Source organism: Hypanus sabinus, chromosome 3, assembly GCF_030144855.1.
Source record: "Hypanus sabinus isolate sHypSab1 chromosome 3, sHypSab1.hap1, whole genome shotgun sequence".
Taxonomy (NCBI): Eukaryota; Metazoa; Chordata; class Chondrichthyes; order Myliobatiformes; family Dasyatidae; genus Hypanus; species Hypanus sabinus.
In genome coordinates, this window is record NC_082708.1 from 141063441 (window position 1) to 141082649 (window position 19209).

At 40.0% G+C, this 19209-nt stretch overlaps 1 protein-coding gene across 2 annotated transcripts in view; it reads right to left on the reverse strand.

Moving 5' to 3' along the window:
- The window catches only part of LOC132391700 (TBC1 domain family member 14-like), a 76658-nt gene that overhangs the window by 28922 nt on the left and 28527 nt on the right, over positions 1-19209 (reverse strand). The window contains exons 1-2 of one of the 2 annotated variants that reach the window (XM_059965247.1): positions 11630-11775; positions 1051-1169 (exon numbers count right to left, since the gene is read on the reverse strand). In XM_059965247.1, the coding sequence (XP_059821230.1) occupies positions 1051-1169; positions 11630-11632 (122 nt within the window). In that variant the 5' untranslated portion in view covers positions 11633-11775. Of the gene's footprint in view, positions 1-1050; positions 1170-11629; positions 11776-19209 lie in introns of those variants that run through there. The other variant, XM_059965246.1, reaches the window with a different exon arrangement.

Genomic DNA, 19209 nt, shown 5'->3' on the forward strand with positions numbered 1-19209 from the left:
GGGGTCAATCTGAGTTTCTCTTCTTTTGTTTGACAGGATCAGCCTCAGTCCTGATTTACGCAAGTTATTTAGCATAAGGTTAGCATTTCTCCCCTGCTCACCCATCTATTGATATCATTGAGTCCTCACTGGAAGCTAACAAACTGTGTTAAATAAATCAATATACACTTATAGCAGAGGGAAAGGGTATTTGGCTAATTGTGTCTTTGCTGTCTCTCTCCACCTAAATCTTATAAATATCCAAATGTGTAGTCTTGTATAACTTTCTTTTCAATATGTTTATCCAAGTCCCTTGTTAAGGTCACAATGTAACTGATTCCCACCACATCTGCAGGTAGAACATTTCAGATTCCAAGCACAACATAAAAAAAAGTTCTTTCTCATGTCATTCTTAGTTCTCTTATTTTATGCCGATGACTTCTGTACCTTGATCCATCCAATAACCAACTTCCATTTTATACTGATCATCATATTTTATCAAATATTCTCACAGCCTTTTCCAAATTAAATAGTCTACAGCACACTAATCTATCCTTGTAACAATAATTTCTTGTGAACGTACTCCAGGATGATTAACCATGGGACTATCATAGCTACTCACCCACACCTACATACAGATACTGGCAGCTATAATCAAAGTTTTGTATTGATTTACCAATTCTGTCTCTAGTCACCATGTACAATATAACAAAATAGAGCCCGGCCCACAGTATTTTATATTAATATGCACTGAATTTCAATGACAACAGATAACTTGACTTTTAACCTCAAGGAACTTAACATTCACCTCATAGCCATGAAGAGGCAGAAAAACAGATTCACAGATAACCTCTGTTGCAGTTTTCAAGTAACATCAAAACAGATTGATCAGCTAAGTATATAGAAAATGCAATTTACCATCAAGTCAGAAATATGAATCATTTGTAATTTACTTCTACCTCATTTCTATTGCATAGATGAGGCACGGCAGGAGAACCAAGTATTTTGGGGTGTATAAGCTCGTTTGTGACAAAAAGGTTAAATAATAAGAAAATAGTGCTTAATACTTACGCTGGCCTGTCCTCAAGAATTAGTGCTGTTGTGGAGAGGGGTTCAAAGTCTAGATTTTTCCTTACACATTGATTAGGAGAGGGGGACTTTTGGGCTCTCCTCGATCCTTCTTCATATTCCTGTAAGAACAGATAATTTACTTTTATTTCCAAGGCTACTGATTGTAAAATTGTATGGATTATGAAATACATACAAACTTCAAATCAAACAGATTTTGATGAAGTAGCAGAAAAATTGAAGATTGACTTCTCCATTTTTGGCTTTAGCATCTTGAATTTACACCACTGTCCACAATCAAAACATTAGAAGCCCTTTACTACACTCAGCCCTCAAAAATGCCACTTCATATACTATTTCAGTTAACATGACAGGAAGGCACCCACCACCAACACCTCCTCCACAACTCCCATCCCCCCCCCCAAACAGTGAACTCTGGGAATTGCGTATCACAAGCCTGTGGCGACTCATTTCCTGGCACATCCGAACCGACTCACAATTAGATAGCCTACGGGGGTTTGCGAGCACAGAGCTTTGGAGCCTCTGCGCCATGGGGGGCAGGTTGAGGGAGGCTTAAAAGTGAGGCTGAAGATTTCGAATAAAGTTTTTTCCTTCGACTGCAGTTACCGACTCCGTGTCGTAATTTTAGCGCTGCGTGTAGCACACCGCTACAAGCCATTAATTCCTACTGGGCAAAAGATAATACTGGCACATACACAAATAACTGAAAGCAGCTGGAAGGGTAAAGTAAGATTCAAGATTTTACAAGACTGCCTTGCTCAACCCTGCAACTCACATCACCATCACTGGCTGAGTCTCTATGGCAAAGCCTTCAAGCTCTAGAATACAAAAAAAAATCTTTAACTTAAAGATGTTGCTTAAAAATTTCATTAAAACTTCTCATAGTTTGTTATCAAATTCTGTTAACCTAATATTTTTGTGAGATGTGCAAGTATGAAGAGGGAAATTAGATTTTCTAAGGGCAAAGCATCATCATTTGTGTATCAATTTTTCAATATAAATTTAGTCTGGCTACTTGTACTGTTCTTTTGGCAGAATTTGGGCTAAATATACAAGATCATGGGACATTGCATGAAGCTTAAATTATGCTTCAGTGATTCTTCTCAATGCAAATAGAGTTTTAAATAGATTTTACTATAGTATCAATTATGGGACTGCCTACTCAACAGCAATTTGACGAATTGCTTTTAATAAATAACTTGCAGCAATTTAAAAATAGGTTAATTTTAGGTGGTAGACAGAATTGGTCAACATTGTTTCCAGCCCTTCATCGATCGAGGTCGACCACAGAAGGTACATCCTAGCTGTTTACGTCAAAGCTGATATGCAAGCCAGGGCAGTATCACATGGAGAACACGCTGTTGCCCATGCAGCAGGTTCTCACTCTCCACATAGCTGGTGAGTTTAAAAGGAATGGCAGAAACCGAAACAGTCTGGCACCAGTGGCATCGTAGGAGTTGTCACTCAGTGTTGAACTCAATGTAGGACTGCCTTAGGGACTCCAGCTCCAGATTTTTCCTTGGGGTTTACTACTGAAGTCTGAAGTAGGGATAGCTGCAAGGGAGCAGAGGTTTGAGATCAGAGCTTTCCTTCTCCGAGATGGGCTGCCAACCATGGCTGATGAGCCCCATCTGCCGGAAGTGAGTGGCTTTAAGGTGCAAGTAACCTGCCTTTCGCCCTTCTCTTATTAGTAGAAACTGTTCCGCCAAGTTTAATAGCCAAGCCATACATGAAGTCCAGGAGCTGGACTTGGTAGTCAGAGGCTATTTGAGGCATACGCCATTGAGTGCACATAATATGTAGTGGGAGCTTATCCTCACCCTTCCACTGCCCTGCCCCCGACTACAACAACCTTAAGGAACCTCAAAACAGTTTACATACATCAAAATGCAACTCAAATGACTGAGCTTTCCATTGACAGCAGAACGATAAACTACGTAAGGCTGATGTCTTGGAGCTTCAACAATCTGGGTTTGATCTTGATCTCTGGTGCTGTGCATGATTTGAACATTTTCCCCTTGTGATCAGATAGGGTTTGCCCCAAGTACCCACCTTTGCCATATGCCAAAGGCATGTGAAATAGTGGGTTAACTGGCTACTGCAGTGTAGATATGTTTCAGGAGAATCAAAGTGATATTGATGGGCATAAGGGACAGATTAGACTACAGTGAAATAAGTGGGAGGATGAGATTTCTGAGCCAACATGGACTTGATGTGCTATATTGAAAGAAAATGAGAAACCTAAAACTATGAGGAATTCGGTGAGGGAATTGGGCAACATTTTTCGAAATGGGTACATAAACAAGAATTGCTTATATTGTAAAAAGAATGCTCAACAGTTCCAGAAAGACCAGTAGTCTGTACTACCAAACATCCTGCTGTGATGTCTTAAAATAGAGCATGTTTATTTCAACGTTATTCTCAGATTCACAAAAAAGTAAGAGATTGGAAATAGTAAATCACCTTAGGAGGCTTATGAGGCAATTTTGTCAGCAGCGGAACAATAACAATGTTGCAAGGTCAGATTGGTTATTGCAATTTAACACGTCAAAGGAAATGAAATGCAGAAGTAGAAAAAGGCGAAACTGAAGAATGAGACAAGATTTGGTACCAAAAATTAAGGGCAGTAGCGTTATCAACCTGGATTTCCAAAAGTGATTAACATTGAATTTTCAGATGAAATGAGAACAGTTAAACCAGATGTTCTCAAACTCCGAATGAAACACAGCCATTGCGATGCCTTCTTTGTAGCTGCATCGATATGTTGGGCCCAGGATAGATCCTGAGAGATGTTGGGATCCAGGAACTTGAAACTGCTCACTCTTTCCACTTCTGACTCCTCTGGAAGGGCAAGTGTGTGTTCCCTCATCTTATCCTTTCTGAAGTCCACAATCAATTATTTTGTCTTACTGACATTGAGCGCAAAATTGTTGCTGTAACACCACTTAACTAGCTGATATGTTATCATTCCCATATGCCTTTGTGTCACCATCTGAAATTCTACCAAAGATAGCTGTGTCATCAGCAAATTTATAGATGCCGTTTGAGCTGTGCCTAGCTATACAGTCACTGGTGTAGAGAGACTAGAACAGTAGAATAAGCACACCTCCCTAAGATGCATTTGTCAGCAAGGTAGAGATATTATCAACGATCTTCACAGACTATGACCTTCAGTTTAGGAAGCTGATGATCCATTTGCAAGGGGAGGTATAAGGCTTTGGCAATTTTCAATCAGAACTGTAGGAATGATTGTACTAAATGCTGAGCTGTAGTCAATAAGCAGCACCCTAACATAAGTATTACCACTGTCCAAGTGATCCACAGCTGTGTGAAGAGCCAATGAGATCACATCAGCTGCAGACCTATTGTAGTGATAGACAAACTGCAGTGGGTTCAGATCTTGGTTGAGACAGAAGTTAATTCTAGCCATCACCAACCTCTCAAAGCACTTCTGTTACTGAGTGATAGTTGTTAAGGTAGCTCACCCTGCTCTTCTTGGACATTGGTAGATTGTTGCCCTTTTGAAGTACAAACCCCATTTCCAGATAAGTTGGGATATTTTCCAAAATGCAATAAAAACAAAAATCTGTGATATGTTAATTCACGTGAACCTTTATTTAACTGACAAAAGTACAAAGAAAAGATTTTCAATAGTTTTACTGACCAACTTAATTGTATTTTGTAAATATACACAAATTTAGAATTTGATGAAAGTTGGGACAGAGTTAAAATAAGTTTGAAAAGTGCACAGAATATTCAAGTAACACCGGTCTGAAAGACTCCACATTAAGCAGGCTAATTGGTAGCAGGTGAGGTACCATGACTGAGTATAAAAGGAGCATCCATCAAAAGCTCAGTCTTTGCAAGCAAGGATGGGTCGTGGCTCACCACTTTGTGCCAAAATTCGTCAGAGAATTGTTAGTCAGTTCAAAAGGAACATTTCCCAACGCAAGATTGCAGAGAATTTAGGTCTTTCAACATCTACAGTACATAATATTGTGAAAAGATTCAGAGAATGCAGAGACGTATCAGTGCATAAAGGGCAAGGTTGGAAACCACTGTTGAATGCGCGTGATTTCGAGCCCTCAGGCAGCACTGCCTAAGAAACCATCATGCTATTGTGACAATTATAGCCACCTGGGCTCGGGAGTACTTCGGAAAACCATTGTCACTTAACACAGTCCGTCGCTGCATCCTGAAATGCAACTTGAAACTGTATTACGCAAGGAGGAAGCCATACATCAACTCTATGCAGAAACGCCGGTGAGTTCTCTGGGCCCGAGCTCATCTCAGATGGACTGAAAGACTGTGGAACTGTGTGCTGTGGTCAGATGGGTCCACATTTCAGCTAGTTTTTGGAAAAAATGGGTGTCGAGTTCTCCGTGCCAAAGATGAAAACAACCATCCTGATTGTCATCAGTGAAAGGTGCAAAAGCCAGCATCTGTGATGGTATGGGGGTGCATCAGTGCCCACGGCATGGGTGAGTTGCATGTATGTGAAGGTACCATTGACTCTGAGGCATATATTAGGATTTTTGAGAGACATATGTTGCCATCAAGGCGACGTCTCTTCCCGGGATGTCCATGCTTATTTCAGCAGGACAATGCCAGACCACATTCTGCACAGGTTACAAAAGCGTGGCTTTGTAGACACAGAGTGCGTGTGCTTGACTGGCCTGCTGCCAGTCCAGATCTATCTCCTATTGAAAATGTATGGCGCATCATCAAGAGGAGAATCAGACAACGGAGACCACGGACTGTTGAGCAGCTGAAGTCTTATATCAAGCAAGAATGGACAAAATTTCCAAATGCAAATCTACTACAATCAGTATCCTCAGTTCCAAAATGATTAAAAAGTGTTATTAAAAGGAAAGGTGATGTAATACAATGGTAAACATGCCTCTGTCCCAACTTTTGTTGAGTGTGTTGCAGCCATCAAATTCTAAATTTGTGTATATTTACAAAATACAATTAAGTTGGTCAGTAAAACTATTGAAAATCTTTTCTTCGTACCTTTGTCAGTCAAATAAAGGTTCACGTGAATTAACATATCACAGATTTTTGTTTTTATTGCATTTTGGAAAATATCCCAACTTTTCTGGAAATGGGGTTTGTAGATAGGAACTTCCAATTGTAGTCATGAGAAATAAAAAAATTTCTTTGAATACACCGACCAGCTGGTTGGTACAGGTTTTCAGAACAGCACCAGATACTCTATCCTGGCCTGTTGCCTTGCAAGGGTTCAACATCCTGAGAGACAATCTGACATCGGCCTCCAAGACAGAGATCACAGGGATCAAGTTGAGGAGAGCAGCTTGAAGTGCAAGGCATGATATATGACATACTGGTTTGGAGATATGGAATGGAACTGGTAAAGTGCAAGTACAAATATTGCTCTCTACCAGTGAGTTCATCAGCAGTAAACATTCCCAGCTCTGATCCAGTAATCTACACCATTGTTAAGGGATCAGCAATTCAGAATCTGTAAACAGGATTTGAAAACATATTTTAGTGTTTACATGGCTTAAACATGGTATTATTTCTATTACTGAAATTTTAAAATTACTCTGCAAAATAACAAATCAGAGGTCAATATTGCAAAACTAACTAAAAGGCAGAGATACTTCCGTGTATTCTTCAAGAATTGCTGAGAACTGTGGCTCCTTGGTTTGTAACTATGACTACAAATTATAGCTTTGGACTATATTGAATGTCTATTGCAATACTCAACAGGTTTAAATTATATGAACTGTCAATGGCATTGAACACTGCGAACTAAACAATAGGTGTTATCAGTTATTTGAAGACTTTGAGACTCACATTGAGAAATATTACCAAGTACAAGTCAAGTACTCCTTATCCAAAATGCTTGGGGCCAGAAGTGTTTTAGATTTTTTTGGATTTTGGAATATATCTTGGAATTGTCATTGTTCCAACCCTGAATCTACATGCTATCAGTAAGCAGTCTTTGTCTTATGCTTGTTCACACACATGCACTTACAGTAAAATTACATACAATATAATGAAAATAAGGGTGCAGGCTAACAAAAGCAACACAGCAGCAGCGGGAGAATATATGAATCTGCTGTTGAACAACGACAACAATAGCAGTCTTTCAGTCTCCACATACAATGCCACGTTTTGATTAAAAGGTTACAGTACACGTTATTTCTATATTCTATATACGGATTATACTTAGTAAACTGTGGCCATACTATGTTGACACAAAGCACGGTGACACTTGCAGACTGCCTGCAACAAATTCTCAAAACTGTTTTGGGCGTTGACACAAATGACAGATCTCATTGTATTATACAATGTGACAAATAAAGCTAATCAATCTGTATCTTTAACTCAAGCATTCAGAGCAGTGTGGCCACTAGGGTTGATCATAGAGGAATTAATCAATCATTATTTCTTAGTGAATAACCACACACCCATCTGGTTCACACAAAAGAATCATGAAATGGCAGCAACCCAAAAAAATTTTCTCATTCTGTTTTAGAATTTACAGTATATATCATGTTGCAGTGACTTGTTGTATATAGACAAATCAACATTTAATGCCTTTCTTTCAATATTTTCTTATTTAAGTTAGTTTTATAATTTCTTGCCTTTCTGCAGCTTTTCTATCAATGCATTCATTTGTTGTATTAATTCACTGCACAGAATGTCTTCCACTTTACTTTTTATAACATTCAGAAGGGATGCATTTCATTAAATAGAATCCAATTAAACAGAGATTAGTAGATTAGCCAAGATGAACACTTAAATATGACAAAAGAGAAAAATGAAAGTAGAACCAAAAAGGTCCAAGTGGGAACCAAATATATGATCTCCTTAGAAATATATTTGATTCCAGTCAGAAAATGGAGTCAATTTTATATGCCCGGGTGTGACCTACAGAAGGCTTTTACAAGCGAGAAAGCAATTTCGAGTGAAGTTGGAGACAGAAACAGGTGCATGTTAGCTCTGGCAGGATTTGCAGGTTATTATTTCCTGCAAGGCAAAACCTATCATAAGTGCCTGTGATGTTTCACTCCCCGATGATCTGAACGCCTTTTAAACATGCTTTTTAAACATGCTTTGATTCTATGTGAATCTCTGCAGTATCTGGCAACACTATGATATCTCCCTCTCTCTGAGGCCAACATCAGAACACCTTCAAGAGGGTGAACCCTTGGAAGGTGCCAGGTTCCAATGCTGTACCTAGTAGGACACTGAAAACCCGTGCTGACCAATTGGCGGGAGTGTTCAAGGACATGCTTAATCTCTCACTGCTGCAATCGGAGTTTCCCACCTGCTTCCCAAGGACATCAATCCTACTGATGCCCAAATAGTGCAGGGAGAGCTACTTCAATGACTTTCACCCAGTTGCACTCATCTACTGTGATGAAGTGGTTTGAGAGGTTGGTCATGGCTAGAATTAACTCCTCCTTAAGCAAGGACCTGGACCCACTGCCACAATAAGTCTACAGCAGATGCAATCTCACTGACTCTACACTTCGCCTTTGACCACCTGGACAAAAGCAAAATCTACATCAAGTTGCTTTTTGTTCATTACAATGCAGTATTATAATCCTCTCAGTACTAACCAATAAACTTCAAAACCTGGCCCTCTGTAACTCCCTCTGAAACTGGATCCTTTGACTACAGTCGACAGAGATCAAAATAGCATCTTCTCCTCGATGACAATCAACACCGGTGCACCTCAAGAATGCGTGCTCTGCCCAGTGCTCTACTCTCTCTACAATCATGACTACATGGCACAACTCAAACACAATCTATAAATTTGCAGATGACACAATTGTTGTCAGCAGAATCTCAGATAGTGAGGATGAGGCATACAGGAATCAGTTAGATCGTCTGGTTGAGTGGGCACTGAAGTGTTTCTGCACTCAGAGTCAGTAAGACCAAGGAATTGATCGTGGACTTCAGGAAGGGGAAGTCGAAGGAACACACGACAGTCCTCATCAAGGGGTCAGCAGTGGAAAGGATGAGTGAGCAGTTTCAAGTACCTGGGTGTTAACAGTTCTAAAGATCTATCCTGGGTCCACTATACAAAAGCAATTACGAAGATGGCACCCCAGCAGCTATATTTCATTAGTCTGAGGAAATTTGGTATGCCACCAAAGACACCAGCAAATTTCTGCAGATGTATCATGCAGAGCATTCTAACTGGTTGCATCATTGTTTAATGTGGAGGCACCAAAGCACAGAATCAGAAAAAGCTGCAGAGAGTTTAAACTCAGCCAGCCCATCATGGACACAAACCTTCCTGTTATCAAAGACATCATCATTAAGACCCCCACTACTCAGAAATTGCCCTCTTCTCATTCCTATCATCAGAGAAGCGGTGCAGCAGCCTGAAGAGAGGCAACCTTTCAACAGCTACTTCTCCTTTGCCATCAGAATTTGGAACACAGTGAACCTGTGAACACTAATTTTTGCACTATTTATAGTCTTAAATGTTTATTAAGATTTTCTAAATTACAATTATTGCACAGTATCAGTGATAATAAACCTGATTCTGAAGATGGCAATGCTGTAACTATGAAACTGACAACTTGGTCAACTCTGGTAAACTCATGTGGTATGAAATGGATTATTCCTTTTTCTGAAAAAAGCACAGAATTTACATCTGAAGGTATATCTTAAAATATTTACTGGAAAATGCTAAATTGAAAGAGAATGAAATATTGTACTCAAGCACAATTTGCTAGAGCTCTCGGAAGTGTTTTTTGTAAATGGGGTTGTGAGCCTCAAGTCTTACAATAGCCTACAATCTTAAAAAATGCATAAATTCTTGGAATGTTGCCATATTGCTAACATTATGATCAATTCTTACATTTCTAGTTAAAAAACAACTCTATAACAAAGAAAAAAGATTAAAATTAATTTAATTTTGGGAATACAAAAAAGGCTTCTTGATAAAGAATTCAAGAACATTAGTGTCCAATCATTTTAAAGCCAACGAGTACCTTGTGCAGAGGGAGTAGTCCACCAGCTGCCATGACCACTGAAACAGCTACTGTATGGACAGGGTTACCTGAACATAAGAATCCAAGGCCATCAGTTCCATTAGTTTCATATAGCACAATACATTTACACGCTGCCATTTAATGAGATACACTGTAAGATGTTAAGAGTTGCAGCTGTGTGCATCTGTCCAATGCAAAGTTGCATACAGAATGCTCTATGAATGCTCACAAAATAAATTTACTTTGAACTTTGAATGTTCTTGAATTAGAAGTAAAAAACACAGTAATTGCAATTCTTTGAGCCTTGGTCCCAGAACAAACTACTGGCCACTTCCTTTCAAATATTTCCTATCTCAGCAATAACAACTGGAAGATTGTGATATTCACCAGTACTGATTTATGGTCATATTTAAATTTCAGTACAACCAACTTTGATTGGTCTCAAGAGGTCATGTTCCCTTGACAAAACACATTGATCACAACTAATATTTTCTAGTAACTGATATTATCCAGGACATGTTCCAAAACATTAAATCAATTGGAAATGACCCTACTCAGCACAACCAAAAATACAGGCATTTCTAATGAAAACATGTGCCACTCAAATGCATTTAATCACAGTTGACCAAATATTAACATGTCAATGTAACTGAAATATTAATGCCAGATCCCCTTTTGAGTAACTGATATTTTCCCTTAGCTGCATAGTATTCAGTACTTTTATTATAACTTTATGGTTGTGTGTATGTACTGACAAATGCATACAAGTAAACAAATCAACTCACTCACCTGTCAAGCACAAATGCATGTGACATCTACTTTAGTAATCTAATTTCCATTCTACCATATGGTTTTGAAATATATGCAAATCAACATAATATAAAAAGAACCGGGTGGTTTATTTAAAGTATCTCCCTTTGCTTTCTTATTCATACAATACTGCTCCATGGTGCAAAAAACAATGTCAACCTAACCATTAAACCTATCTGATTTCTCCTTTAGGCAGCTAATTTCTCATGCTCATTGAAGCATGGAAAATTTTTAAAAATACATTTGGTGGTGATAGTGTACAAACCCTCTGCTAAAATCAATGCTGAAAATTATTAAATCATCCCAATGTGGAGATCTGAACTTGAACTAAAATATGACGCAAAGTAACATGGTGAATCAACATGTACACTTGAATAATGACTGGCTTTCAAAACAAAGAAAACGCATGGTGTCCTACTGAAAACATTTTGATTAAAAAAAATTCACCCGTGCAAAATCTGACAATGATCCCTCAGTTTACAACATTTCAACAAACATTTGAGCGACGCTAGTTCATTATGCAAAACAAAGATTCCTTTCCCCACAGAAGCACGACGAACACTGTAGCACAGGTTACAGATCCTTCATGAAAACAGTGCTAGTTATAGCGTAGTTCACAATTACATTGTGTGCCAATCAGAACAAAGAAAAGACTGCATCAATAAAAATACCAGGGCATCAAGCATATTATAATTATATACTTTAAAGCGAATCTGAATAAAATACTTATTTATTCAACTTAATGCCACAGCTTTAAGGTGTGTTCTTACCATGAAAGCTGGCCTGACAACAATCCAAGGGACAGCAAAAATGAAAAGACTTCATTATATATCTTAAAGCTCAAGCTGCTTTTTCCTGCAAAGGATACTACAGTACGTCAGGTTTGCTAATTTAGCAGTTATGACCTTCTCTCCAAATCCTTACTACTGCATACAGAATATCACTGAGATCTGCAGTTAACCACCGTCAGTGAAAAAGGCTGCAGCCATATTAATCATCTGCAGAGTGCAAACATCCAATCAGTTTTCTCAGACTCCTCTATTATGCCTCAGTAGCAAATCACTGATGCTGCTGGGCAGGAACAAGTTTCGAATTAAATTAGTCATGGCCTCCTAGGTTTATAAACAATTACTCAGGTTGTACTGCAGCACAGCAAAGGATGAAGATAAAATATGCACTATTGAACAAACAGCCAAATTACCAGTTAAAGAATCTTCTGGAGATTGTAATAAACTATTTTAAAAATCAAAATCAGGTTTATTATCACTGGTATGTGTCACGACTTAGCAGCAGCAATTCAACATAATACATACTACAGAAGAAAAAAATAATACATAAATCAATTACAGTAAGTATATTGAATAGATTAAAAATCGTGCACAAACAGAATACATTAAAAAAGTGAGGTAGTATTCTCGAGTTCAATGCCCATTTAGGAATTGGATGGCAGAGGGGAAGAAGCTGTTCCTGAATCACTGAGTGTGTGCCTTCAGGCTTCTGTACCTCCTACCTGATCGTAACAATGAGAAAAAGGGCAATGAGAGCATCCTGACGAGCTGCATCACTGCAGGACTCTGCAGACAGTGGTGTGGACAGCCCAGCACATCTGTAGTTGTGAACTTCTCATGATTCAGGACACTTAGAAGGACAGGTGTGTAAAAAGGGCCCCTAGGATCATCGGGGACCCAAGCCATCCCAAGCCGGGACCACAGACTCCGGGACAACTTCTTCCACCAGGCCATCAGACTGATGAATTCACGCTGACTTGAGTGTACTCTATATTACATTCTCTGTTCTATTTATTATAAATTACTCTAATTGCACATTGCACATTTAGATAGAGATACAACAAAAAGATTTTTACTCATGTATCTGAAGGATGTGTCAATTCAATTCAATGCCCTGAGTACTAAAGGTCCTTAATAATGGATGATGCCTTTCTGAGACACCACTTCTTGAAGATGTCCTGGGTACTTAGTAGACTAGTACACAAAATGGAGTTGACTAACTTTACAATTCTCTGCAGCTTCTTTAAAAATCCTGTACAGTAGTCCCCCCACCCCCACCCCATCCCAGACAGTGATGCAGCCTGTCAGAATGCTCTCTGTGGTATATCTATAGAAATTTTATAGTGTTATTATTGACATAGCTAATCTCTTTAAACTCCTAATGAAGTTTCGTTGCCGTCTTGCCTTCTTTATAGCTGCATTAATATGTTGGGACCAGATTAGATCCTCAGAGACCTTGACACGCAGGAACTTGAAACTGCTCACGCTCTCCACTTCTGATCCCTCTGAGGATTGGTATGTGTTCCTTTGTCTTATCCTTCCTGAAATCCACAATCAGCTCTTTCGTCTTACTGATGTTGAGTGCAAGGTTGCTGCTGTGACATCACTCCACTAGTTAGCATATCTCGCTCATCTCCATCTGAGATTCTATCAACAATGGTTGTATCATCAGGAAATTTATAGATGGCATTTGAGCTATGCCTAGCCACACAGTCATAGGTAGGAGAGGGTAGAGCAGTGGGCTAAGCACACACCCCTGAGGTGCACCAGTGTTGGTTGTCAGTGAGGAGGAAATATTATCACAAATCCACACAGATTGTGATTTACGGTTAGGAAGTTGAGGATCCAATTGTAGAGCGAGGTACCGAGGCAATTTCTCAGTCAGGTCTATGAGAATGATGGTGTTAAAAGCTGAGCTATAGTCAATGAACAGCATCCTGACATAGGTGTTTGTATTGTCCAGGTGGTCTAAGGCCGTGTGAAGAGCCACTCAGATTGTGTCTGCCATTGACCTATTGTAGCGATAGACAAATTGCAGTGGGACCAGGTCCTTGCTGAGGCAGAAGTTGAGTCTAGTTATGACCGGGCTCTCAAAGCATTTCATCACTGTAGACATGAGTGTAACTGGACAATAGTCATTAAGGCACATTATTCTTCTTAGGCACTGGTATAATTGTTGCCTTTTTGAAACAAGTGGGAACAATGAGGTTGAAACTGTCTTTGAATACTCCCACAATTGGTTAGCACAAGTTCTCAGAGTCTTACCAGGTACTCCATCCGGTTTCCGGTCTCTCAAACTTTTCCCAAAAATAAAAATAAGTTGTGGAAACCCAATCAAATTTTATACAGATCAGTACAAGGTACAAACCCCATTTCCAGAAAAGTTGGGATAGTTTCCAAAATGCAATAGAAACAAAAATCTGTGATATGTTAATTCATGTGAATCTTTATTTGACTGACAAAAGTATGAAGAAAAGATTTTCCAATAGTTTTACTGACCAACTTAATTGTATTTTGTAAATATACACAAATTTAGAATTTGATGGCTGCAACACACTCAACAAAAGTTGGGACAGAGGCATGTTTACCATTGTGTTACATCACCTTTCCTTTTAATAACACTTTTTAATCATTTTGGAACTGAGGATACTGATTGTAGTAGATTTGCATTTGGAAATTTTGTCCATTCTTGCTTGATATAAGACTTCAGCTGCTCAACAGTCCGTGGTCTCCGTTGTCTGATTCTCCTCTTGATGATGCGCCATACATTTTCAATAGGAGATAGATCTGGACTGGCAGCAGGCCAGTCAAGCACACGCACTCTGTGTCTACAAAGCCACGCTTTTGTAACCTGTGCAGAATGTGGTCTGGCATTGTCCTGCTGAAATAAGCATGGACATCCCGGGAAGAGACGTCGCCTTGATGGCAACATATGTCTCTCAAAAATCCTAATATATGCCTCAGAGTCAATGGTACCTTCACATACATGCAACTCACCCATGCCGTGGGCACTGATGCACCCCCATACCATCACAGATGCTGGCTTTTGCACCTTTCACTGATGACAATCAGGATGGTTGTTTTCATCTTTGGCACGGAGAACTCGACACCCATTTTTTCCAAAAACTAGCTGAAATGTGGACCCATCTGACCACAGCACACAGTTCCACAGTCTTTCAGTCCATCTGAGATGAGCTCGGGCCCAGAGAACTCACCGGCGTTTCTGCATAGAGTTGATGTATGGCTTCCTCCTTGCGTAATACAGTTTCAAGTTGCATTTCAGGATGCAGCGACGGACTGTGTTAAGTGACAATGGTTTTCCGAAGTACTCCCGAGCCCAGGTGGCTATAATTATCACAGTAGCATGATGGTTTCTTAGGCAGTGCCACCTGAGGGCTCGAAATCACGCACATTCAACAGTGGTTTCCGACCTTGCCCTTTACGCACTGATACGTCTCTGCATTCTCTGAATCTTTTCACAATATTATGTACTGTAGATGTTGAAAGACCTAAATTCTCTGCAATCTTGCGTTGGGAAATGTTCCTTTTGAACTGACTAACAATTCTCTCATGAATTTTGGCACAAAGGGGTGAGCCACGACCCATCCTTGCTTGCAAAGACTGAGCCTTTGATGGACGCTCCTTTTATACCCAGTCATGATACCTCACCTGCTACCAATTAGCCTGCTTAATGTGGAGTCTTTCAGACCGGTGTTACTTGAATATTCTGTGCACTTTTCAAACTTATTTTAACTCTGTCCCAACTTCTGTTGAGTGTGTTGCAGCCATCAAATTCTAAATTTGTGTATATTTACAAAATACAATTAAGTTGGTCAGTAAAACTATTGAAAGTCTTTTCTTTGTACTTTTGTCAGTTAAATAAAGGTTCACGTGAATTAACGTATCACAGATTTTTGTTTTTATTGCATTTTGGAAAATATCCCAACTTTTCTGGAAATGGGGTTTGTTCTTTGTAAATCATTTGTTGTGTGTCTCTGAAAGGTAAATACACAAATACATGCAATTGATGTTATTTAAAAACTGTTTGCTCTAAGCCAGCCACACAAGTGCACAGGACTGACACTAGTTAGAAAGTATTCAGCCATAGTCTTCTGTCCAATTAACTGGCATAGTGCCCCAAATAAACTAAGGGAATCCCAGCTATTTTCTTGATTAGATTTTGCTCTGTCCAAGTTGCCCCAAGTAACTGACTGCCCCAATTAAATGATGGCATAATTAACTGGAATTCACTGTACATTGAAGCAGCCCCAGTTTTTAAACCCATTGACAATTGTAAATGAATTTTTTTGCATCATTCAACCAAATTTTATTCAAAGTATCCCCCCCCCCCCAACCTTAACAAATATTGTATGTATACACCATTCAACCTGTGAATCCACTTTACTACCTTCCCTAAGGTTAGGCTATAGAAATTACCCTAAAGCTCATTTAGCTTCTCTTCCATCTTCAGCCTTGGTTTAACATTTCCTACTAACAAATCCATAGAACATGCAAATAGTCCATAGTGTTTCAAGTACCAATAACTTCATTCAATAATACAGTCTGGAAACTTAATATTATTCAGGCAGGTGGGGCTCATCAATCTTGGACGGCAGCCCACCTAGGAGAAGGAGAACTCTGCTTTTTAACCTACGTTGCCTTGTGGTCATCCCAACCGATGGGAAAGGCTTCGGGAGTAAACTCAGAGGAAGAAATCCGAAGCTGGGATCCCAAAGGCAGTTTGATGCTCTTTACAATTTCACTCTGACAACCACTGCGACCACAATGGTGCCGAGCTGTATCGGTGCTTGCCCTTCCCTTGGACTACATCAGTGACATGGAGAGGGGGAACCTGCTGCATGAAGAGGCAACAGCTTCCCGCCCAGGTTTGCGCCCTGAAGATGACACAGTCCACCAGAGGCTCAAACCCATGATCCCCTGGGACCGACGGCTGTCTGCTCAAGAGACTTGTACACAAGTGGTCTATGTTCCAAGTTATCTATTCATATTCTCTTTTGGAAAATAATTTCATGCCTCATATTTCCCTCACAATTCTGCTGTGTAAACTTCGGAGTTGATGACTATAAATACAGATTATTCCTCCAAGTTATTTTCAACTCATTTTGTAAAAATCCATGACATACTGAACTCCACCACCTCCATCCAACCCCTTAATCATGTAGTAAAGAATCTTTGATAACAGCCTCTATCTGATTGGCCGAGTGTGGGACTGAGGTGCATGGCGCAAAGGAAAGAAGGTTTTACATACACTTCTCGCGGGATTTAGTATCATTTCTGTTGAGACTGTGGAAGAGACTAAAATAACATTCAAAAAAAGAGCATGCCAGTTTTAAATTAAATATTTGAATAATTAAATACTGAAAAGTTAATTCTAAGACTGGAAGGACTTAGACATGCAGCTAGAAAAATAAATAGCAGCAGATCAGAAACCAAAATTAGAAGCTTTTGATATGGGGCAGGTAAACCGATAAGGTGAGAGGGGGAAATGGGAATAGGGAATGGTGGGGGAGGGGGGGGAGAGGCATTACCAGAAGTTTAAGAAATTGATGTTCATGCCATCAGGTTGGAGGCTACCCAGATGGAATACAAGTTGTTGCTTCTCCAGCCTGAGTGTGGCCTCATCACAGCAGTAGAGGAGGCCATGAATGGACATATAGGAATGGGAAGTGGAATTAAAATGAGTGGCCACTGGGAGATCCTGCTTTCTCTGGCAATCGGAACATAGGTGCTCGCAATCTACGTCGTCTCACCGATATACTGGAGGCCACACTGGGAGTATAAGATGCAGTTGATGACTCCAACAGACTTACAGGTGAAGCGCCATTGCACATCAACAAAACCACATCATCACCACCATGAGGCATGGTAGTGGCTGCTTCACTGCATCAGCCCCCGGAAGGTTTGTGAAGGTAGGAGGGCAAAATGAATGCAGCGAAATACATGGAACTCCTGGAGGAAAACCTAATGCAGTCTGCAAGATAACTGCGACTTGGGAGAAGATCTGTTTTCCAGCAAAACAATGACCCCAAGCACAAGGCCAAAGCTACATAGGCATGGCTTAAAAACAAAGTTAATGTCCTGGAATGGCCAAATCAGAGTCCAGACCTCAACCAATTGAGAATTTGCACTAGACTTGAAAAGAGCTGTTCACTCATGATCCCCATGCAATCCTACAGAGCTTGAGCAGTTTTGAAAAGAAGAATGGAGGAAAATTGCAGTGTCCAGATGTGCTAAGCTAATAGAGATCTATTCACACAGACTCAAACCTGTAATTGCTGCCAGAAGTACACCTATTAAATACTGACTTGAGGGTGGTGAATACATATGCAATTGTGTTGTGTTTTATATTTGTAATTAATTTAGATCACTTTGTGGAGATCTGCTTTCACTTTGACATAAAAGAGTATTTTCCTGTGGATCAGTGTCAAAAAAAGCCAAATTAAATCCACTGTGATTCAATGTTGTAAAATAATAAAACATGAAAACTTCCGAGGAGGGTGAATACTTTTTAGAGGTACTGTACTTCTATCGGGGCAGTGGAATATCTGACACTATATTTCTGGTGCCTCTTTTCCACAAACCACAACATTAATTTGATTTCATGTTAAACTCCCAATTTCACCAGGAATACAAACAGAATGCACGCAGTTTACTTCCTCATATCTGAATTTCTGCGGCTCAGCGAAGCAATTCAGCACATGTAATTTCAAAGCTCAATCAGATTAGATTCAACTTTATTGTCACTGTGCCGAGTACAGATACAAAGTCAAATGAAATGCAGTTAGCATATAACCAGAAATGCAAAGAATAGTGTTATTTACAAAATAACTGCGAATAAAAAGTGCTATAGCACACAAATATAAAAATACTAAGACAGTACAATATGCGAGCAATACTGCTTAGCACTGTGACGTGAGGTTCAGCAGGGTCACAGCCTCAGGGAAGCCCTGTACCTGCTGGTGCGGGAGCAGAGACTCCTGTAGCACATACCGGATGGAAGGAGAGTAAAAAGTCCATGGTCCGGGTAAGATGCGTCCTTGATAATAATTTTCACCCTGCCCAGGCAGTGCTTATGGTAGATGTTCTCAATGGTGGGCAATTGGGTGCCGATAATCCACTGGGCAGTTTTCACCATATGCTGGAGTGCTTTGTGGTCCAATACAAGACAATTGCCATACCACACTGAGATGCAATTGGTGAGTATGCTTTCAATGGTACAGTCAGTCCGTCAGTATCCTGGGACAGAGGTGAGTTTTCTTGGTGCTCCGCGGGAAATAAAGGCGCTGTTGTGCCTTTTTGATCAGGATGGAGGAATTCAGGGACCAAGTGATATCCTCGGAAATGTGGACACCAAGGAATTTGAAGCTTGATACATGCTTCACTACAGCTCCATTGATGTAGATGGGGATGTGAGAGTGGCTCCTAGCATGCCTGAAGTCCACAATGATCTTGGTCTTCTGGGTGTTAAGGGCCAGGTTGTTGTCGGCACACCACGCAACCAGGTGCTGTACCTCATCCCTGTAGGCCATCTCGTCATCCCC